Source organism: Sphaeramia orbicularis, chromosome 11, assembly GCF_902148855.1.
Source record: "Sphaeramia orbicularis chromosome 11, fSphaOr1.1, whole genome shotgun sequence".
NCBI classification, from domain to species: Eukaryota; Metazoa; Chordata; class Actinopteri; order Kurtiformes; family Apogonidae; genus Sphaeramia; species Sphaeramia orbicularis.
This window is the reverse complement of record NC_043967.1, coordinates 53,680,390-53,703,849: the sequence shown is the minus strand read 5'-3', so window position 1 is coordinate 53,703,849 and position 23,460 is coordinate 53,680,390. Positions and strand designations below refer to the sequence as shown.

The 23,460-nt window shown below is 41.3% G+C and overlaps 2 protein-coding genes across 3 annotated transcripts in view; one reads left to right on the top strand and one right to left on the bottom strand.

Moving 5' to 3' along the window:
- LOC115428216 (uncharacterized) overlaps positions 1-23,460 on the top strand; it is a 250,354-nt gene that overhangs the window by 23,495 nt on the left and 203,399 nt on the right. The window lies entirely within an intron of this gene.
- On the bottom strand, positions 823-22,522 carry LOC115428220 (uncharacterized). 2 transcript variants are annotated; one of them, XM_030147061.1, is made up of 12 exons: positions 22,420-22,522; positions 20,416-20,691; positions 19,273-19,482; positions 19,062-19,199; positions 13,272-13,391; positions 12,004-12,084; positions 4,395-4,517; positions 4,105-4,170; positions 2,450-2,500; positions 1,380-1,436; positions 1,236-1,304; positions 823-1,157 (listed from the first exon to the last, which is right to left on the bottom strand). In XM_030147061.1, exons 1-12 carry the CDS (start codon positions 22,481-22,483, stop codon positions 1,114-1,116), a joined length of 1,299 nt encoding a protein of 432 aa, XP_030002921.1. In that variant the 5' UTR covers positions 22,484-22,522; the 3' UTR covers positions 823-1,113. The 2 variants fall into 2 exon arrangements, with proteins under 2 accessions (XP_030002921.1, XP_030002923.1); XM_030147063.1 differs by lacking the exon at positions 13,272-13,391.

Sequence of the window (23,460 nt, the reverse complement as noted above, 5' to 3'; positions counted from 1 at the left end):
TGCCTGTAGCTCTCTCATTTGGCTGCTGCTGTGCTCTCTGCCCTCACAGGTTCTTGTCAGCTTTTGGGTTGGTTATGTTGTTTTGTTCTGTTTCACACTTTTCAACACCCACATCAGCACACGTCCACTCATGCACACTTACACTACTGACATTACTGATGACTCATTTACATTCTGTAAAATACTTTAGTTTGCTTTTCCCTAATTTGGTTTAATTTGGTTTAATTTGGCTTATTTTGATTTAATAAAATACTCTTGTGTTAAACTTCATGATGGTGTGTTCCCCTTTTTTGTTGTGGCCTCTGAGCCAGGTCATAACAATCAGATATGACCCATTTGGACGTTCTGAGGCTCCATAGTTACCATGGAAACACCGTCATCTTCTACAACACTGATTCTCCAGTCAAACCCATGGAGTTGGATCAGTGACAGTGGATGGACACACTGGGGTTATGTTCAGTTAATGACAGATTTTACTACAAAAGTCACTTTTTCTTCAGTTTTCTCTGTTTTTGCCATAATAACCCTCAACTTTAATCTGAACTTTCATGAACATCTACCTGATCAGTGAATCAGATACAAGAAAATAGCTGATGTACGCTGATAAAATGCACAATACATACAGCATGTCAGGGGGTGTTTGGAACAAGAAAGCTGAGAAGGAGGAGTTGAGTCTCTGTAAGTGTTAATATCAAATCAATATCAAGCTGCATGTTATGTCAGTGGCAACCCCCCCCCCCCCCCCCCCAATGTCTAATGGGTGGTTCGTCGTCATCTTTTTGTAGATTGTTCATTAATTCCAAAGAAACATGCATAAAAGTGTGATGTTATGTACATGTTTATTATTGAAGAAAAGCAGAGAAATCCTGAATGTATTTCTAAGAATTAGCCCAAAGCATTTTGTGTTATAAATAAAAATACAAAGTGCTTTATGATTATTATTAAAATACTGAATAAACCCTGAGCCTTAGAGCTGATATTTACTCTACACAGAAAATCTACTGCAAATAAAAGCAACAAATACCACAGAAAACACAAAACAACAGATGTTTTTTTTATTTTTTCTGACAGAACTGTAAAAATCATGATTATATTAAAATTCATTTTTTGTTGTTACTCTAGGATTCTTTCATATGTATCTGTCAGCTGTGACAAACCTGTGGACAGAAAAAGAATAAAGAGTCCAACCCAAACTTTAAACATATTAAATATGATCCAGCGTCAGCGTGTGTTACCGTTGTTATTTCCACAGAGAACAGGGTCACCGATCAGAGAATACGGAGACTCCACATGTGGAATTTGACCTGTAGGATCAAAGTTAAATGCGTCAGTGGAAGGTTTCATATTTTTGTGTAAATGTGTGAAGGTCGGGGTCTTACCGCTGCTGTTTGATGGAAACGTAATCATGGAATATGTGTGGTCAAGGATTTGAACATCTGATAAAGGACAGAGTCGACAAATCACATTAACAGTCGATCAAACAGCAGTCGCTTTTCCATTGACCCTCAAACTGAGCGAACATAACTTGTGCATAAAAATTTACCTCATGGAAAAAGGACAATTTCACTAAAAGATTAAAAGTTAAGTTAGTTAAAGTTAATTAGTTAGTTAAGTTGATTAAAAGTTTTTGCGCTGGCAAGCAGTGGTTTTTCAGGTGTAACGCAACTGGTATACCACGCAAAACTGTAATGGAAAGACCTTTTACTGCAACTAGAGTCACATAAATAAAAAAAAAAGGCTGTTGACGGATGTTCCAACAATCAAAGGAGAAGAGTTTAAAACCAAACATGTCACAGTATGTGTGGACACACCAGGAAACCCAATCATTTTATTATTTAGTAGGAGATAGAGGGGTGATATAGAATAATAATGAATATATCTGTAAATAAACACCATATTTATGTTCATCGACATGTTTATGGAATGACTTCTCTTGTCATCTCATGATAATAAATAAACAAATCATCACATTTGTGATTTAATGGAAAAACCGACATTAAGCACTTCTGTTTTCTCAACATCTAGTAAATATCGGTAAAGTTTTGCACAGATGTCCGATGGAAAGGAGACTAGTGTTAGCGGTTACGGATATTTAAACTGCAGATCTAGGCGTAAATTGACACGTGATCAAATGGCGTTGAATAACATGTGAAAGGATGAAAATGCGTACGTATACCACGCCAAACGCCATAAAAACTCCTGTGACACACAACGCGATTTCATGAGCTCAGTCTGCAGCCCAGTATGGTCAAAAAATATAGTGGAATAAACAATATTCCATTCCAAAATGTAATGGAGTAAAAGTATGAATGAGCATAAAATAGAAATACCACTGGATTTACAGAAACCAATCCACATATTTGAACAGTTTTGTTTAAATCTGTTAAAAAAAAGTCTCTAAACTTAAGAAAGATGAGACTATAGATAATAAAATAACGTCCTTATTTACCTGGACTGGGTTTCCTCTTGTACGCTGCTGTCATTTCAGAGGAACCAACCCCTACCAGACAGAAAACCAAACCTGTCAGTCATTTCTGTTGTGTTCCTGTTGTTGGTGTAACTTCCTGTTCAGTGGTTTGTGAATCAGAATAAGCCATAATAAGACGTTAAGACTCAACTTTCACAACCTACAAAACCAGAACCTGCTGCAGCGTCATTAATAAATGACTTAATGCAGGGCCGGATTTAGACTTGGTGGGACCCTAGGCTATATAAAGCCCTGAGGCCCCGCCCCCTTTTAAATGACACCAGCTGGTCTCAGAAAGCTTTAAAACATACATGCCTTTAGATGAAAAACTGAAAATATATTGCCTTTTAATTTTTATTAATATTGAATAATGAAGATCGTGTTGTAAAATCACAAAAATTATATTAGAGAATCCTGTAAGTTACAACTTAGAACATTTTCTTTCTTGATTTCGCTAAATCAGGGGTTCCCAAAGTGGGGTATGTGTACCCCCAGGGGTACTTGGAAGAAGCCCAGGGGGTACCTGACATTTAAAAAAAAAAAAACATTAAATAAGTCATCATGTACCGAACAGAAATGATGAGAATTAATGCTGAAATATAAAACACAATAAATGCATTCATGTAATAGTTTTTTTGTCAATCATCTTGTTGAAGCTTTGGTAACATTTGAAGAACATTTATATTTTATATTATTCACAATGAGTTTATTTGAGTAGATAAGGAATTATGTTTTATTGGTGAAAGGTTCATTTATTATTACAGTATATTTATTTTATTATTTTGAATTTCCCCTTGGGGATTAATGAAGTAAATCTATCTATCTATCGATCTAATGACCAATTTATTTATTTTTCTTATCAATGAAAGAAGGCACTTTTCAGTTTATATTTTGCACAAAATTTACTTATTACTACATATTACAGTTAAATATATATTGTTTGTTTACAAAGTTTTGCAAATATAAACAGACACCTTTAGCACAGGAACTAATTTTGCCAAACTTTTTTTTTCAATAAACAATGTCGAAGCGAGGGTTGGGGGTACTTGGGTAAAAAAGTATATTTCAGGGGGTACTCCACTGTAAAAAGTTTGAGAATCACTGATAAAAATCATTGCTTATGTCAACAAAAGATATGTTACACAACCTATGGCCTTCTGTGCACATGATGCTAGCACTGACAATTTTTATTGAGGCATAGTCAGTCTCAGTTTGTTTTTTATTCTCTTTATCTGTGAAAATGATCTTTATCCTGAACTATTTGTCACCATCAGACATAGAAATAATCATAATAAGAAAAAAAGTCCAGGTGGACCATTTTAGGTTTAGGAGTTAAAGGGTTAAACACAATAATATTCACTCTAATAATTATCTATAAGCGACTGACACAAGGAACATTGATGCTAAATATGACACATCACCAATAATTCAGCTATCTAGTCAACACAATTATAGATGATTCATTTGCAAAGTTTTAATTTTAAGAAGTTTTAAGGCCCTAAACTGTAAATTATTTAGCTTGGACCTAAATGCAACACTGACTTAAAAACAGAGGCTGAGTTCACTTTTAGACCAGATTAATAATAATAATGAAAAAGAGGAACAGGTGTGAGTGGAAACCAGCTTTCATTTCTCACCGCTGATGGCCTGAAACTCCACCTGACCCTGGATTTCCTCATAAACAGGGTGGGATTCTGTAACCACTGCAAAACATAGAAATGAAATAATGACTTTTGATTTGGTGAGGAAACGCCCTGAAACAACAGTGCATTTTCCATGAATATGTGCGAACTGTTGTCTAGAATAGAATAGAATAGAATAGAATAGAATAGAATAGAATAGAATAGAATAGAATAGCCTTTATTATCATTGTGTTTAGTGGTACTCCAGTCAGTGGGTTTAATTGTCTGTTTCAGTTTTTACTCACCTCGTCTTTTCAACCTGTGTCTAGAAATAAGGCAGACGATGAAGAGGAGGAGGAGGAGGAGGAGGAGGAGGCAGAGGACAGGTATCCCAATGATCAAACTCAAAAGCTGTAGTTCAGATGCAGCTGGAGTAGAATAGAAAATAACTGTTACATTGAAAAATCAACTGTTAGAAGTTAAAATATCAGGAGATGAGGATGTGCAGCTGCAAACAGTCGATCTGTTTAAACCTGCTTCATTTTAACCCTCTGGTGTCCAGGTGAGCATATTATGCACACTTTGCACTTCCTGTTATTAAAGGTTATTTCATTTTTCACAATTAGTTTTAGATCATAATCAAAAAGTTACATCACAAACACGGCATTAATGGGTTAGAAATATGACAGTTATTGAGTATTTGGTATTTTTATTACCTCCGCCAAGGAGGTTATGTTTTTGCCAGGGTTTGTTTGTTTGTTTGTCTGTCTGTTTGTTTGTTTGTCTGTCCATTAGTGTGCAACATAACTCAAAAAGTTATGGATAGATTTGGATGAAATTTTCAGGGTTTGTTGGAAATGGGATAAGGAAGAAATTATTAAATTTTGGTGGTGATCGGGGGTGGGGGGGCCCACAGGGGGAGCCACTGATCAGCCTTGGTGGAGGTCTGCGCTCTCCGAGTGCTTCTAGTTGTTTATATTATCAAAAGATTTTTTTTTAAATTTAATAAAAAAATAAAAGACATTACTGCACTGCTGTGTATATTACACGCTTTTGGTGATGAGAAGAATGGGCAAGACACTGGAAGGTTAACATGTAATTTGTGTTTTTGGACTTGGAGGAGTAATCTTGTCGTTGCCTGTAAAGACCAGAGAGTACCAGGAAATAAGGATTTTTTTGTTGTTGTTGCCATAAAGCTAATCAGACTGTCCCCAGGTGAAAATGACTGTTTTCATGCATTGTATGTTCATAGTCAGTGTGTCTTCAGCTGAACCACCCAAATGCTGAATGTGATTCACTTCCTATTGTTCAAACCACAGTTTCGTGCAAACACAGACCTAAGCTGACACGTCTCTGCATGAACATCTCATATTTATTCCTCTGAGGTTTCAGCGTCATCTTCTATTTTTTATGGTGTGGTGTTGTTTTTCTCTGTAGGTGTAACATGTACTTGTGGGTCAAGTGTTACTGAAGCAGAAGTCACTGATGCTGTTTGTGTCGTAGTTGAAGACATATTCTAGATGTTTCCTTTGTCACCCATCAGCATTATCCAGGATTTTCTTTTTTTTTTTTTTTCCGTTAAAATGAATGAGAAACTTCCTCAACCCACTCCCACTTAAAACATTTTCTGTTAAATTTACCCTGATGTAGTTCAGGTTGTGTTTTATCCAGATCCTAAAACAGGAAATATTCTGAAACTAGAGGTTATTACCTTTAAATAAGGAGTCATTGAATACTTTAGTCCTTGTGCTTCTTCAGTTATCAGCTTTGGAACTTGGTAAACTGGCCAGAATGAACCCAAATTAGGTGGAAGGAACAGTTTAATGACCACAGTTTAGGTGTTCTACTTCTATCTGTGGGACAGAATGTTCTGGAGCTTCTGGACTCATATATGCTAACCGTTAGCGCTTCAACTTTCAACTAAAGAAATCCACAAACTTTCACAAATTACACGTCTACAATATATGTATCAAACATCATCAAAAACACTTACCTACATTTACAACCTAAATTCTACTATTTGTTCCATGAAACTGTATTAATTTATTCCTAACAGACCATTCTCTTCATTTCTTTGCATTTTTCTCGCTGCTCTGTTTCCAGTTCGTGGATGTGGATGGAAGATGTTTGGTCCAATCAGATTTCAGTGTCTGTGTGTTGCCAGGGTTCATTTAATCTGCCCTGGGCTTTCACAATCAGCAGTGAAGGCCCAATAATCTGGATAGCAACAGGAATGTTTGTTTGACCAATCAGATTCCAGCTAGCTGCCCCCCCCCCCCCCCCCCCCCCATGTTGTCATCATTTATTCTTCCTCTGATTGGACAGTCACAGCAAAATTTATTTTAGCACAATTTTTTTTTGACTGATGCCGAAAAACTACGGAGCCCGGGAAGGGACATGAAGAGAAAAAAATGTATTGCGTTATAACGCAATAGTTCAAAAGTGTTGCGTTATAATGCAATAGTTTTTGCGTTATAACGCAAAAGTATTGCGTTATAACGCAAAAGTATTGCGTTATAATGCAAAAGTATTGCGTTATAACGCAATAGTTTTTGCGTTATAACGCAAAAGTATTGTGTTATAACGCAAAAGTATTGCGTTATAACGCAAAAGTATTGCGTTATAATGCAATAGTTTTTGCGTTATAATGCAAAAGTATTGCGTTTAAACGCAAAAGTATTGCGTTATAACGCAATAGTTTTTGCATTGGGATCTGCATTCGGGATCGGACAGGTCGTCAGGTCAGACACACCTGTACCTGCAGTCCTGTGCCCTATGCATGTGTAGTTCAGATGACCGTAACTCTGTCATTATTTGTCCGATCAGAAAAATTCCACCGGTTTCTGAAACCTGAGACTCTGTGCTTTATGGACATTCTCGGGTCAGTGCGAAAATTTCACGGGCACCCGTCCTAGAAGACGCAAAATAAGCCATTCGGTGACTGGGGACGCACACAGCAGAGCGGATTCATGGAGCGAAGAACCGGAGCGCACAACAGAGTGGAGAACGGATTAGATCTAGTTTTGGAAAATGTAGGCAAGACGGACATCCCAAGTCCCATGACCCCCCTGGAGGTTTACGGATGGATTTGTGACCGAAGGAGCGACTGATGGAGCAACATCTGAAGAAGAAAGGTAAAGTTCACCCAGTTCCATTTAGTGGATTTTCTACATGACTGAAGCACTGTCTGCTTTTTTCTATGGAGTTTTTACTTGTTTCACTTTAGTACATGTGTAAACTGACGCTTATACTGCATCGTGGTTTTATAGAATAAAGTACGAACCGTGTAGAGTATGTGTTAGTTTGGAGTATGTTGGACTTTCTGTGCGTAAAAGTGCGCATGACGCTCTCCAAAATAAGAGCGCATACGCTGATGTTCAGTGACTTTTTTTCTTCAATAGTACAATTTGACCTTGTTTTGTTTGTCTAATACATTGTTCTATGTGTGTTATTTTTCCATGTGTCCATCGGTAGTTACATTCAAGGATGAAGAGAGAGAAGTCACGGTGATGCTCAAGGCTCTGGTGATGAGAGCAGAGACTGAAGACTGTCCACACACAGATGAAGGACGGAGGAAGAGCCTGATGGTGATCAGTCCAAACACCACAGACATTCAACACATCCACAGGAGGACGGACTTTTGGTTTCAACAGACTATTTTCCATGTGCAGACTGTGCCATAGGAGCACTGCCTGGATCAGAGCTGTGAACTGACACAACTGTTTCTGCAGAACCACGAACATGAAGGCACTCTGCAGACACAGAACGGACAAATGCCCTGTGTGTGTGTGTGTGTGTGTGTGGGGGGGGGGGGGGGGGGGCACACCTGTAGAGTTTGGATTTTTACCCTGTTTTTGCACAATAAAAGGCAAATACTCACACAGCTTGTTTTAAACAGTTTTTATACTTTTAAAGTTCATATTTAACTTTCAAATGTTGTATCCATGTCTAATTTCAGTGTTTTTCTGCTAAAACTAAAAAAAAAAAAAAAAAAAAAAAAAAAACTAATTCCGTTTTTGTGTTTTTTGTCATTTTAAATTGTTATTACAGTATTAAAACAAATAGTGATTGCAATATTGAACGTTCGAAGTGGTCTGCAAAAATTGACAAAACGACTCAAAGCATATTTTCCGACCTTTTTATGATCAAAATAAGAAAACCAGTCCAGGTGGACCATCTGAGGCTCAGGAGTATAAAGGATTTTAATACAATGCGCACATCCTCCTTCTCATGCGCAGATCATTCACACTCTGCACACATCCATCTGTATCCATGAAGCTGCACACAGACGTGAAGCTGGGCAAATAGGAATTTAATTCAAAAACCGTTGGAATTTTTCCGATCGGACTAATAATGAAAGAGTTATGGTCATACTACACAGGACAGGGGGGCGTGTCAGACCTGGCACGGTCGGACCCGAACTGGATTACAATGTATTATGTACGGACCTCAATCAAGAGAGAGCATATATGATATATATGATATATGATATATGATATATGATATAACGCAAAAGTATTGCGTTATAACGCAATAGTTGTTGCGTTATAACGCAATAGTTTTTGCGTTATAACGCAATACTTTTGCGTTATAACGCAATAATTTTTATTTTTTGCATGTCCCCTCCCGGGCTCCGTAAAAAACTCTTTTTAATTGAATTTAATTGAACTATTCATACATTTGAAGTAGACTTTTTTCCGCCCACAGTGGCTGACAGAGGAGAGGAAGAGGATTTGGTCTGGGACAAACTTTAAAATCCATTTTCAAGGCGGAGTTTTCCAGAAAAGCCGGACGTCCTGAGGACAGGTCAGCTAACCCCAATGCTAGCTAGCTAGCTAAACTTAAATGAGGAATCTGAGTGGACAGAGGAGACTCTGTCCTCCATGGACATAAAAAAGGACTAATGATGGAACTGGAACCCACAGATCACCTCTGTGACAGTCAGGGAAGGGTTCAAAGAAAGAAGGATGGATTTATATAGAAATAATGAGCATCTCCGGTGAGTAGGATCGGATGTTTTTTTCTGTTTAAAAGTATGTTTTTGTCCTGTTATCAGATAAATATTGTTGTGAACTGCTCCAGATGTGTCCATGGTCCAGTTGTGGTTGGAGTGTAGAGGTTTGGAGTTGTTTTAACTGGGTTTACAGCTGTAATGGTAATTCAGTGTTTCCTTTGGAATTGATCTGTTGGTGTGGAGGTGCGTTTTACTGGTAACCGCTCGCACATCGGTTTCCGTCGTACTTATTGAGGACCTGCAGCTGACGTCACTGGTCATGTGATTGTTGTTTACACCGCCATATTGGTAGGCACGCTATCTGGATCCAGAAAGTCAGAACTGTTGCTTTGTATCCTGTTTTTCTTTAGACTCGTGTTTGCATGTTTTGTTATTTGTGAATATGTCTGCTTGTGGTTAAGGCACCATATACCGCATTTCCACTACGTGGTGCTGGCTCGGTTTGACTCGACTCGACTCGGTCTTTTTGCGCTTCCATTATGAAAAACGACCTGGAATCTGGTCAGCCGGTACTACTTTTTTGGTATCACCTCCGCCGAGGTTCCAAGACTGGGGAACTAAAACGCGACGTGTAAACACTGTAGAACACTGATTGGTCAGAGAGTCGTCTCTGTGACCCACCGTTTTGCAGAAGTTTACAGTTAATGTAGCGGTAGGTTAGTCTACATGATGACAGCCTGTAAAACTACACTATTCAGTCAGGAGATTCAGTCTTTGATGGCCGACATAAAAATTCAGCATGAGCTTGACGAGACAACACGCAACGAGCGAGTTTATCAGCAACTCTGAGCAGATGACACAGAAGTAACACGCCGCATCGCTATGACGTCCAGGTACTGTAAAGTCTGTAGTATCCTGTATTGGAAACGGTCTCCAGGAATAGTATCTGGTACCCGAGTCGAGTCGAGCCGGTTCCACGTTGTGGAAACGCTGCAATAGATGAGTTTCAATGTTTACTAACAACAGTGATGCGCGGGCAGCTCGGAGGTAAAAACACCAGTACCAGCTACCAGCTGGCTCTCATCAGCTGTACACCTCCAGACTCTCCCCCGGAACTCGTGAACGAGTCGATATGTTAGCTCTAAAACGGTCCATTAACTGTCTCTGTCCAAAAGCCGATCCCGTCTTCTCTTTCACAGCCAAATAATTTGACTTGACCGCATGGGGAAGGCTGTCCCATAGTAGAAAAGCAGACTGTCACAGACGGGTGGGCAGTATTGTCACCAGCTCCAGCTGAACCCACCGGTGTTGCCCGCCGTAGCTCCGACTGCCACATCCAGCTGCTTCACCCAGCTGAGGAAACTCTGGCTGCCATCGCCGGCAAAGGGAGCAGGTAGATCCACAATCACTCTCTCTCTATAGGGTGATAGTCCAGGGGAAGCCCTCCTGGTAGGTTTAAAGGGGTCTTCATCACCGTACCAGATGATGACAATTATTTTTTTCCACGCCGCTAAGCGCAACAAGCATGCAGGCTAAGTATACTAGGAAGCTACGCTAACCGCGGTAATAACTCTAAACAGCGGTCGCCAGAACAGAACCACCGCTACCAGCGATGGAACCCAGCGGTCTTTATGCCTAACTTATAACTGGTGAAAGCTAAGTTATAAACAGCACACAGGAGTTTAGCAGGTCCATCCTTTAACACACTGTACGATCCAAGGAAAGCTTGCCTACCAATATGGCGTCGTAAACAGAAAACCACGTGATCATGTGACGTTTGTGCAAAACCTCAATAATACTATGGGGTTACCGGGTGGTGCAGCCCCCCCCCCCGCAGGGATGAACGTGAAACTTTACACTCCTTTATCTTTTCTCTTCCTCCTGAAGCTTCTCAATCTTTCATTTGAGGGTACAGAATGTTTGTCCTGAACTATTATTATATTATTCATATATATAATAAGTCTAATGCGACAGTGATTTCTTTGTATGAAAAGTTTGTTGTGGTGGCATGGATGTGCTACAGCAAAACATTACCAGTGGAAACACTGTAATTAGATTCACCCTCAATATATTGTCTCTCTCTTTAATACTACTGCTTGTTACTTAGTGTTTTTTGTATAGTATTGATGGTTTCTCTAATTGTGACGTCATAGTGGTGGTATTAAGAGGTGGATTAAGTCCAGTAAGTCCCACTGAAGGACCAGGTACCAAATGCACAGACCAACACTAATATGTACAGTTGTGGAAAAAAATATTAGACCATCAAAAGTCATCAAACACAATGGTTATGCAATCCAGTACTAACTCCTGTGTGTATCATGTGACTAAAACAGACAGAAAAGAAAACATGGAATGCTTAAAAGCATTGTTTGTGTCAGTACAATGACATAGATATTGATGGAAGAACTGAAGTGATTTTGGTTTTTATCAAGAAAACATGTTAAAAGGATAGATATCAAGTCTGAAATTATGAAAATATGAGCTATTTTTGTTGTTATCATTATATTTGTCTAAACAAGTGGACCTTTACTTGTACCAGGCATTGAAATTAACATCGAATTGAAGAAAACGAGGGTGGTCTAATAATTTTTTCCGTGACTGTATACACTAATAATGTACAGAAACACACAGACACAACTGTCCCATTCACTCCAGTGTTATGGGCCAGAAACAGAAACATAGGACTTCTAAAGCTGGCGACAACCCTATTATTTTTTCTGCTTTTCCAGTAGATATCACACTGACACGTCAAGCGCAGTCTCCTGTCTGTAAAAGTGACTAAATGTTAAAGATATCAAACCTTTTAGACTCAGACTAGTATTTCATACTCGTTTAATAAATAGGAGCTACTTTTATTCAGTCACTGAGCTCTTTGTTATTTCTTGGTTTAAAATAATTAAGGTATCGTTCGTCACTGTTTGCCATCATTAAATATTATATTAGTATTTTTAACACCGTACCTCCTTTGGTCAGCATCATTGAAGCAGTTGTTGTTGTTGGTTGTACTTTAGGTTTTTTCGTAGGTTTAGTCTTTTTGTCTCCTGTGAAGAAGAAAAAAATCTGTATTAACAGGCATTATATGCATTTTATCATCATTAATAATTTAATGTTTATTTTTTTTATTGATAAGGTGTTGTTCATGTTCATGGTTTGTTGTTTCTCACCACTCGTATGATTCACTTCCCACATAAAACTGCAACAACAGGTTTCATTTTAACGCAATGACTATTCCTCTGTACTTCTGAATACTTACAGAAGTGTTTTACACATTTGTTATATTTGAAGTATTTTATGCTAACATTTTTGTCCTTATTGCTAGCATAATTCACACAATTTCCTTTGGGTACTGTCCACAATGTCATATCAGTACTTGGACTCTTGTATGTTTTGTCTGTCTTGTGTGTCATTTCCTGTTTTATTTTGTTAATCCTCCTCTTGTGTCATGTCTGGTGTCTTTGCTTCCTCTCCCTGATTGTTTCACCTGTGTTGATTACCTGTCTCCGCCCTGATTTGTTCCACCTGTGTCTCATTGTCTTCCCTCCCTTCTGTGTATTTAAGCCCTGTGTTTTCCCCTGTCCTGTGCCAGTTCGTATTCCTTCCTTGTGTTGTGTTTACCTACCAGCGTTTCTCTGTACCTGTTCGCCTGCCTGTTCGTTCCTGACCCGGATTGTTCCTCGTTGTTCTGAGCCTGCCTGATCCCCTATCGGTACCTCTGCCTGATTCTGCCACTCTGGTGTTCGACCTTTTTGCCCGGACTCATGGTTAGTGCTTTTGCCTTTCCCCTTTTGTACCGTTGCCTGTTTGTTAGACTCCCCATGTATGACCTGGTCTGTCCCCTGACGCTTCTCTGCTTTCTCCTAGTCGGGTTCCCCTCGTGTGCTCCCGACCCGGGCAGAGAGCTTCCCTTTTTGGATTCGGACGTCGTGACGAATCCACACAAACATACCTGCGAGGATTCATTCAAGAAACCTTTTTGTGAACTGCTTTTCCTGTCCGTGTTTAATAAACACTCTTTAACTATATTTTTGTCTGTGGGTTGTGCATTTGGGTCCAGATCTTGTGTCACTGGTTCTAACAGTACGAACTGGCCAAGCATGGACCCAGCCAACCTAGACCAGGTCAGGGAGGCAATCCGTTTGCAGGGGCAACGGTTGGGGGGGCATGAAAAGATTTTACACTCCATGATGGACCAGATGACTAGGCTGGCCCTTCGGGTCTCTGAGCTTACCTGTACCCGGGTTTTCTCCTCCTCCCAGCCAGTCGAACCTGTGGCCCTTGTTCCGTCTGTTCAGCCCCCTGACGAACCAGATATTCCCCCGCCTAATAAGTATGCTGGTGATCCAGAGACCTGCAGGAATTTTTTCACACAGCTCCGGTTAATTTTTGAGGCTCAGCCTCGCCGTTTCTCTTGTGACGCAGCTAGAATAGCTTATGTTGCTAGCTTATTGGAAGGCCCCCCTTTAAGCTATTTCAACGCTCTGTTTGAGAGTGATTCTCCGGTCACACGCTCTTTTGATAGCTTATGCTCTGAGTTTAAACGTGTGTATGATCACCCAGTACGGGGCCAGCAGGCGGGTCAACAGCTTATGAGATTAAAACAAGGAAGTATGTCTATTAGGCAATATGTGTGCAGGTTCCGTTCTCTGGCTGTCGAGGCAGGGTGGAACGAACTATCATTAATCAGTGCTTTTCAGTCGGGCCTTAATCGCACCATTGGCCGGGAAATGGCTCTCCGGCAGGAGCTGAGGACCCTGGAAGAGGTCATCGCTGCGGCCATCCACACCTCGGACCAGATGTCGGTATGGCAGGCGGAACCAGCAGATGAGCGACCGGCTGCCAGTTCACCATCTCCCCAACTCCCTCTACCGGTGGCCGAGGCAGGAGACTGCGCTAGAGGGGAGGCCATGCAGTTAGGTCGCACTCGGCTTTCGGCGGAGGAACACCGGCGCCGGCTGGCGGCGGGTCTCTGTCTCTACTGTGGCCAGGAGGGTCATCGTGTGAATACCTGTCCCAATAAAAAGAGATCCACTTCAGGTGAGGATAAGCTGCTTAGTCGGACTGTTTGTATGTCTAGCCTGTCCCGTCAGCTTCCTCTGGTCTGCCTCCGCTCTGAATCTCTGTCTCTACAGCATCCGGTACTGATAGACTCCGGCTCGGACGCCAACTTGATGGACGAACAACTCGCCCTTAAGCTGGGACTCTCCCTGTCGTCTCTCGAGCGTCCACTAGAGGCACGTGCATTGGATGACCATATCATCTGCAGGATTACCCATCAGACCCAACCTGTGACCGTCCGTTTTGCTGACGGACATACGGAGGCTCTTCCTTTCCACATTTATCGCTCTGAGGCTCACCCGCTCATCCTGGGTTTCCCTTGGCTCCAGCGCCACAATCCCCAGCTGGACTGGAGTATGGGGGAGTTCCGGTCCTGGGGTAAAGACTGTTTTTCTTGTGGTGTTGGACACAATGACTCTGATTTTTTGTCCCCAGCTGATTCAGCTTCGGTGGCCCCGGTTCAGGTGGTTTCTGAAGAAGTGACGGATTTTCCTGCTCTGAATAAGGTGCCTGTACACTATCATGATCTAAAGCAGGTATTCAGTAAATCCCGAGCTACCTCTTTACCTCCGCACAGACCCTATGATTGTGCTATAGACCTTCGCCCTGGCTCCTGTCCCCCTAGGGGAAGGTTATATTCTCTGTCTGGCCCTGAGACTGCTGCTATGCAGAAATACATTGACGAGTCTTTAGCAGCAGGTCTAATTCGGCCCTCCTTGTCCCCGGCGGGGGCGGGGTTCTTTTTTGTGGATAAGAAAGACAAGACCCTGAGGCCCTGTATTGACTATAGGGGACTCAATGATATTACTATTCGTAACAGTTATCCACTTCCTCTGATGTCATCGGCATTCGAGCTTTTACATGGAGCTCGAATCTTCACCAAATTAGATCTCAGAAACGCTTATCACCTGGTTAGAATTAGGGAGGGGGATGAGTGGAAGACCGCTTTTAACACCCCTAGCGGTCACTATGAGTATTTGGTGATGCCTTTTGGCCTGACTAATGCTCCTGCCGTTTTTCAGGCTTTGGTCAACGATGTCCTTTGGGACATGTTGAATAAGTTTGTTTTTGTATATCTGGACGACATCTTAATTTTTTCCCCAGATGAAGAGACACATGTCCAGCACGTTCGACAGGTTCTACATAAACTCCTGCAAAACCAGCTTTATGTTAAAGCTGAGAAGTGCGAGTTCCATCAGACATCGGTGTCCTTCCTTGGCTTCATCATCAGTGAAGGAAGCGTCCAGATGGATCCAGACAAGATCAGTGCGGTGAGGGATTGGCCGACCCCTGCTTCTCGTAAGGAGGTACAAAGATTCCTAGGTTTCGCCAATTTCTACCGCAAATTTATTCGGGGTTTCAGCAATGTTGCTGCCCCTTTACATGCCCTCACCTCTCCCAAGACTACTTTCAGGTGGAGCCCTGAGGCGGAGGAGGCGTTTATCCGTCTTAAGAGGGCTTTCACTTCGGCTCCCATCCTGTCCGTTCCTGACCCTGCTTTGCAGTTTGTTGTTGAGGTTGATGCCTCTGATGTGGGGGTGGGGGCTGTCATTTCCCAGAGGTCACTGAGTGATGGCAGACTTCATCCCTGTGCCTTCCTGTCACGGAAATTATCTAAACCGGAGAGCAACTATGACATCGGTAACCGGGAGTTGCTGGCCATCAAGGTGGCGCTGGAGGAGTGGAGACACTGGCTGGAGGGAACGGAGATTCCGTTTTTGGTCTGGACCGATCATAAGAACTTGGAGTATCTGCGGTCAGCTAAACGGCTGAACTCTCGTCAGGCCAGGTGGGCTCTTTTTTTTACCCGGTTTAACTTTTCCCTGTCCTATCGGCCGGGCTCTAAGAACGGCAAACCGGACGCTCTGTCCAGGAGATTTTCTCCTGCTAAATCTGTCTCTGAACCTGTCACTATTTTACCGGATTCCTGTGTGGTGGGGGCTTTTCATTGGTCTATTGAGAAGACTGTTATTGATGCTCTTAAGGACTGTGATGTGCCGGTGGGGGTACCTCCTGGTCGGTTGTTTGTTCCTGTGTGTGTCCGTCCTCAGGTGATTCACTGGGCTCATACCTCCAGGATGACGTGCCACCCAGGGGTTCAGCGCACCAGTTTCGTCATCAAGCAACGCTTCTGGTGGCCTAATATGGAAAAAGAGGTCGCTGAATATGTGGCGGCATGTCCTACCTGTGCGTCATGCAAGACTTCGCATGCGGCACCCGCGGGCCTGTTACGCCCCCTGCCGGTCCCCAAGAGACCCTGGTCGGCCATCTCTCTGGACTTTGTAACTGGTCTCCCATCCTCTGACGGTAACACTACTGTACTCACTATAGTAGATAGATTCTCTAAGATGGCTCATTTTGTGGCTATGCCCAAACTCCCCTCCGCCAAGGAGACAGCGGAGGCGGTCCTGTACAACGTCTGTAGACTCCATGGGTTTCCCAGAGATGTGGTTTCTGATAGAGGACCTCAGTTTGTTGCCCGCTTCTGGCGAGCCTTTTGCGCCCTCATCGGGGCTTCTGTTAGTTTGTCTTCTGGTTATCATCCCCAGACCAACGGCCAGACGGAGCGGGTCAACCAGGTGCTGGAGGCCGGCTTGCGGATTCTGGCCTCTCACAATCCGGCGTCCTGGAGTCGTCAGCTCATGTGGGTGGAGGTCGCTCACAACACCCTTCCCTGCGCCTCCTCAGGACTCTCTCTGTTCCATGTGGTTTACGGATATCAGCCACCCCTGTTCTCCTCTTCTGAGAGGGAGGTCAGCGTTCCTTCGGCCCAAGCCCTCATCCGCCGCTGTAGGAGGACCTGGTTGCGGGCCAGACAGGCCCTGTTAAGATCGACCGGTTACTACAAGACCATGGCTGACCGCCACAGAACCCCAGCACTGGCCTACCAGCGAGACCAGCGGGTGTGGCTTTCCACGCGCCATCTGCCTCTGAGGGTGGAAAGCCGTAAGCTGGCCCCCAGGTTTCCTGTCTCTAAGGTCATTAACCCTGTGTCTGTCCGTTTAAAGCTGCCTAGGACCATGAAAATCCACCCCACGTTCCACGTCAGCCAGGTCAAACCTGTAAAGGAGAGCCGACTGGTACCCCCCACCCAGCCCCCACCACCACCCCGGATCGTCGATGGAGGACCAGCATACACCGTTCGTCGTCTCCTGGCGGCCCGTCGCCGTGGTCGCGGCTTCCAGTATCTGGTGGACTGGGAGGGCTACGGTCCAGAGGAACGGTCCTGGGTCCCAGCGTCCTTCATCTTGGACCCGGACCTCATCAGGGACTTCCATCAGCGCCATCCGGAGGTTCCTGGGCCGTCTGGAGCCGTCCCCTAAGCGGGGGGGGTACTGTCATATCAGTACTTGGACTCTTGTATGTTTTGTCTGTCTTGTGTGTCATTTCCTGTTTTATTTTGTTAATCCTCCTCTTGTGTCATGTCTGGTGTCTTTGCTTCCTCTCCCTGATTGTTTCACCTGTGTTGATTACCTGTCTCCGCCCTGATTTGTTCCACCTGTGTCTCATTGTCTTCCCTCCCTTCTGTGTATTTAAGCCCTGTGTTTTCCCCTGTCCTGTGCCAGTTCGTATTCCTTCCTTGTGTTGTGTTTACCTACCAGCGTTTCTCTGTACCTGTTCGCCTGCCTGTTCGTTCCTGACCCGGATTGTTCCTCGTTGTTCTGAGCCTGCCTGATCCCCTATCGGTACCTCTGCCTGATTCTGCCACTCTGGTGTTCGACCTTTTTGCCCGGACTCATGGTTAGTGCTTTTGCCTTTCCCCTTTTGTACCGTTGCCTGTTTGTTAGACTCCCCATGTATGACCTGGTCTGTCCCCTGACGCTTCTCTGCTTTCTCCTAGTCGGGTTCCCCTCGTGTGCTCCCGACCCGGGCAGAGAGCTTCCCTTTTTAGATTCGGACGTCGTGACGAATCCACACAAACATACCTGCGAGGATTCATTCAAGAAACCTTTTTGTGAACTGCTTTTCCTGTCCGTGTTTAATAAACACTCTTTAACTATATTTTTGTCTGTGGGTTGTGCATTTGGGTCCAGATCTTGTGTCACTGGTTCTAACACACAAATCACACATATTACCCCAGCTTACACAATATGGATGTAGTTAACTTTACAGTATCCAGGTGAGCATATTATGCACACTTTACACTTCATGTTATAAAAGATCATATTATTTTTCACATTTCATATTAGGTCAGAATTCAACAGTTGTTCATTTTTACATGACTTTTTGAATTCTGATCCATCCACTAAAACCATCCCATAATAAACAGTGTTAAATTCCTACACTAACACCCTTCTACAAAGTGAGTACAAAACGCACACTGACACATTTAACATTTGACCTAGAACCAAAAATAATAATGGATATGATCCAGTGTTGGTGTTAATCACCGACAGGATGAAAAAATAAAATAAATAAATAATGCAATTTATATCTAGAATATTGGGGAAAAAAAGTTGGCACTGAAAAAAATATTTGTTTCCATTACAAACACTGCATTTAAAGGGTTAAAAATATGTCAGTTATTGAGTATTTGGTATTTTTCTTGGTGGATAAAGTTGATAAAATCCAAATTTTTATTTATTTATTTTTTCCAAAGTTCAAACCAACTGTATGTAAAACATTCAGACGTTCCTGCCCCTCTGTGCAGATGATGTGCTTTCAGTAGTGAGGGTCAGGGCGTCTGATACTGGAGGGTTCATATTTGGGTTCAGTTTCTCCAACTGTCTGGAAACTCAGACAAAAACACTTACAGAGTAAAGACATTATGCTATAAATGTATTTGTCTGTGACATCTACTGCCTTGCCTACAGTGGTTTGTCTGTCACCACTTAAACCACCTCGATGCTGAACTTCCTGAAAATGTGACAGGTTTGATGTGAACTCATCGCTGAACATTTACTGTCACATTCATGTCTTTTTGTTCATCATATCTGAGCTGTTGACGTCTATGGTTCATCACCTTTATCTTTTTTCTCTGGTTTCGTGCCCTTTTTGCTGTTGTTTGTCTTGGATGTAGTTTTCTTCTGTGTTGTTGCTGTTGTTGCAGACGTACTTGTCGTTTTTGTGTCTGTTGTTGTGGGCGGTGCTTCATCATCACCTGTGTGAGGCAGATGATGAATATAAAGCACACACAGTCAAACTGTTTCACTGTGTGTGTTATTGTTTCTTACCTGTGGTCACATTCAGATACACAGCAGGTTTTCCATCACAGCTGAACAGTCCAGAATAAGTCGGTTTAAGTTCTGGCAGAGTCAGAGTCAGACCAGAATGTGCACTCCATCCATCAGACTGTCTTCTCCATATTAGATCATCTGAACCAGTAACATGAGGACATGTCAGAGTGACACTGGTCCCTTCTCTAGCATGTTGGATGAAGGTTCCTGGACACAAAAAACACACAGTGAGTAAAAAGCAGACATTTTTAGAGTCATGTCTAAAATGAAACAACCATCATTCACTGAACACAAACATAAAGCAAATGGTCTGTCTGTGTTCTGGTTTTTCATGAGCTGAAATCAGGGAAGGAAAACCTTTAGTGTGTCCACAACAGACCCATTCTTAAATCTGTGTTCCAGAGCTCTTCTGTTTGACTGAGATATTCATCCACCTGTGGGGTTTGTCCAATCAGGATGCAGATCAGACAGCGTCATTATTGCACAGGTGAGTCTCAACTAAAGGACAATGGAATGTCGAATGCAGGTATTTTGTAAAACAGATATTTTTCACTGCACAGGAAATTTGTTCAAATTGAAGAAAATTTTACTCTCCTCAGATAACATTTGGTCCCTCTCTAAAAAGAGTAAAAGTTACTCTTTGGGTAGAGCTCTCCAAACTCAATATAGAGAAAAAATTTACTGTTTTTGAGGAAAATACTTTTGACTGTGGAGAAGATGCTCAGAAATTTTTCCTGTGTGCATTTATTTCTCTCGTCCACACATAAACACTGTTTTAGTTGCAAAAAACTGACATTTTTATGAACTCTATCCAAACTGTATGTGGTTTGTGTGTATCTGTGTGTTCAGATTAAAGTTAAAAATACCTGATTACAGTAATACCTGTAGTAATGTGGACATGGCATAAAATATGCAGTAGTACGACACAATCTATATTCATCCAAAAGAAAATGTGACATTAAGACCAAAAGTCTTCAAAAATCTTAAAAATAAAACTTAAATGAGTGATTTTACACGTTAAAATGATAGTTATATGTACAAAAACGTAATAAATAAAGTTAAAATCATTGAAATCAACACAAATGTGTGTGTAAATCTAAATGTAATGATTATTGTATGGAATGAATGAATCAGTCTGACCTGTTGGGATCACCGTCAGCTCCACTGACCAATGGTTGTTACACAGATATTTTCCACTGTCTGATAAATAAACTCTGTTAATGTGCAGTGAATTATATCCCACTGAACTAAATCGTTCCTCTGGGTCATTTTCTCTTCGTTCTTCGTCACCAATGACTGAAAATAGAAAATCGAACCGCCCATCAACCTTTTTAGTCCAGGTCATTCTGTTGTCCATGATGTAAGAACAAGGTAAAGACACTGAGTTCATCTCCATTACAGCCATATGAACCATCTCTGGAAAAAGAAACAGAGCTTTACTATTAAACATTTATCAGAGTTCACTGTCGTTACTCAAATACCCCAACAATAATTAGTTTCTGTCAGTCTGTCCCAGGGCAACTGTGGCTACAAATGTAGTTTACCACCACCAGAGTGTGAATGTGAGAGCGAATGAATAATGGGTCAATAATGTAAAGCGCTTTGGGTGTCTAGAAAAGCGCTATATAAATCCAATCCATTATTATTATTATTAGTTTCATAAAAGTAGATACTGTGATTCTGTTGGGACAGTTGTCATTATTGTACTTCATTACTGGAGGTATTTGTTGTATTTTTACTTTAAAATCCTCGTAAATGAAAACAATCAGTGTGAGTGTTTGGAATAAAGAGTCGTGATGTTATTTTAAAGATGTCATTGTCGTATTAACTGATATGAACTGATTTTATTCACAGCCATGAGTCTGCATGTCACAGAACGAAGATGAGAACTGGATAGAAACAACTGTCAGAGTCAAAGAAAAGAAGTGATAAAAACAGAAGCTGTTGTTTGAAGGTTCAATGTCAGCGTTTCTTCTACATGGGTGAGTTTGATTCTGAGGCTTATGAGGATATAAAGTTATTATGGGATGTTCTTATCGTTGCTCAGTTGCTGTTTGTTGATCCACAGTTCAGACTAAACTGTGACAGTTCTGAACTTGTTTGTTCAATTTCAAACAGATCTTATGTTCAGTTACTGACAACACAAACCGAACAGAAAACAGAAGTGATTAATGGTTTTACTGTGAATGTTTTCAGTCTAAAAACAGAGCTAAGCTAACAGAGCTAAGCTAACAGAGCTAAGCTAACAGAGCTATAACGTCGACTATCAGCTGAAGCAGGATGGTAGAAAAAATATGTAGCATCAAGTCACATCTAAGGATTAATATCATTAGTTAAAGTTAACCATAACTACATTAATTAATCAATCAACCACATTAATTAATTACATTTAATCCTATGTCAGTTAAATGTGATTCCATTCATCAGTGTCTGTATTTACACTGTAATTCATCCCATTACTGTAACTGTACTGTTGTGGATAAACCTGATCTGAACCAACAGGTTTGAGTGGAAATCAATGAAGAATTGGTATTAGAGTGGAATTAACAGGGTTTTTTTTTAAACAAAATGTTTATTTTTGTTGTTTTTTTTGCATTTTACCTCCATAAAGACTAAAAGCTAGTATTAGAACATATTTAATTTTTATTTAATCTTTATTCAACCTGGAAAAAAGCTCATTGAGTCTAAAAATCTCTTTTCAAGAGTGTCCTGGCTGAGACAGCAGCAGCAGAAGATAGAATATGTTAAAATGTGAGAAAACATCAGCATTAAAATTTTTTATTTTACAGTTTTCACACAGTTTTCAACATTTTCTAATATTTATTTGTTAAACCAATAGTTAAACTCATGGTGTCCAGCTGAGTGGACATTTATGGAACTCCATGAAAAATAGGTTCATAAAACAATAAAAAAAAATTTTCAGGCGAAAAGAGGAATTTAAACACTCAGCCAAAAGAAATATCTGCACTACGGTTCTCATAATTTATACATGAAAGGGTTAAAAAGCATTCTTGAATGAAGAACAGAACCACAAAACAGATGAATTTACCAAAGTTGTGAGATTTCAAATCCAGGTTAAAGGTGTCCAACAGTAGTTTGGACATACGTGGAGTTCAGAGGACGACGGAGCGCTGCTGTTCTTACCTGCACAGACTCTGCAGCTCAGGATGAAGGCTGACAGACACATGTAGACGTTCATCCTCATCATCACAGACTGAAACCACTGAACGTTCACGCAGACGCTTTGACTCTGAACTAGAACAGGAACTGGTCTGAATGTAAACCTGTTCCTCTAAAACCAAAAGCACCGCCCTGAGCTCATCACTGTCTCAAATGTCCTGTTTATGGACAGTTTTTTCTGTTGATTTCCTCTTTTTTTCTTAGAAAGTACTTCATGTGTCATGTTTTACTGCTCATTAGTCATTGTATCAGAGCGTGGGATAAATAAGCACTATTTGTGTTGGATTCTGTGTTTAACTTTAGTGTGAGAAGAGGAAGTGTTCTGTGGTTCCTGATGATGGACAGTAACAGATACAAGAGTAAAGTCAGAATGAGTTCAGTAAGAGGATGGAACTTGTACAAATAAGACAGAAGATCGAGAATAAAAACACAGAATAATGTTGGAATCAAACCAGACTAGGATGAAAAACGCACAACATATGAACGTTTCCTCTCAGTTTAACCCATACAGACCCAGAGCTGCTTAGAACTCAGTTCCCAAAGGATTTTTTTCTCTATATTTAACTTTTCTTCAGTGATTTATCATCTTTTATTCTAATATTACTGAGTTAGTCCAGTTGGAAACATTCACCGTCCTTTTCACTGACAGAATCTGCCACTGGTTTGGTTTTAGGTTTAGTTGTGTTTTTATTTTTCATCTTTTCTTTTTTGTCCTTGGAACTGGTTTCCAACAGTTTCAGGAGCTGGGACTGGTCCACCAAGGCCCCTGTTAGGCACTAAAACTGGTTCAGAACCTGAAACAGTTGGTTCTTCCTCATGAATCATGACATCATCAGTGGGCGTGTCTTATTCTAGGGTCTGAAAAGAAGCAGGAAGTAGAAGTTTAGTGTTTACTTACACCTGAGTAATTAGATTAAATTAGATTAGATTAGATTGAATTAGACAAAATTAGATGAAACCATATTAGATTATATCAGACAAGATTAGATTAGACTACATTGGATT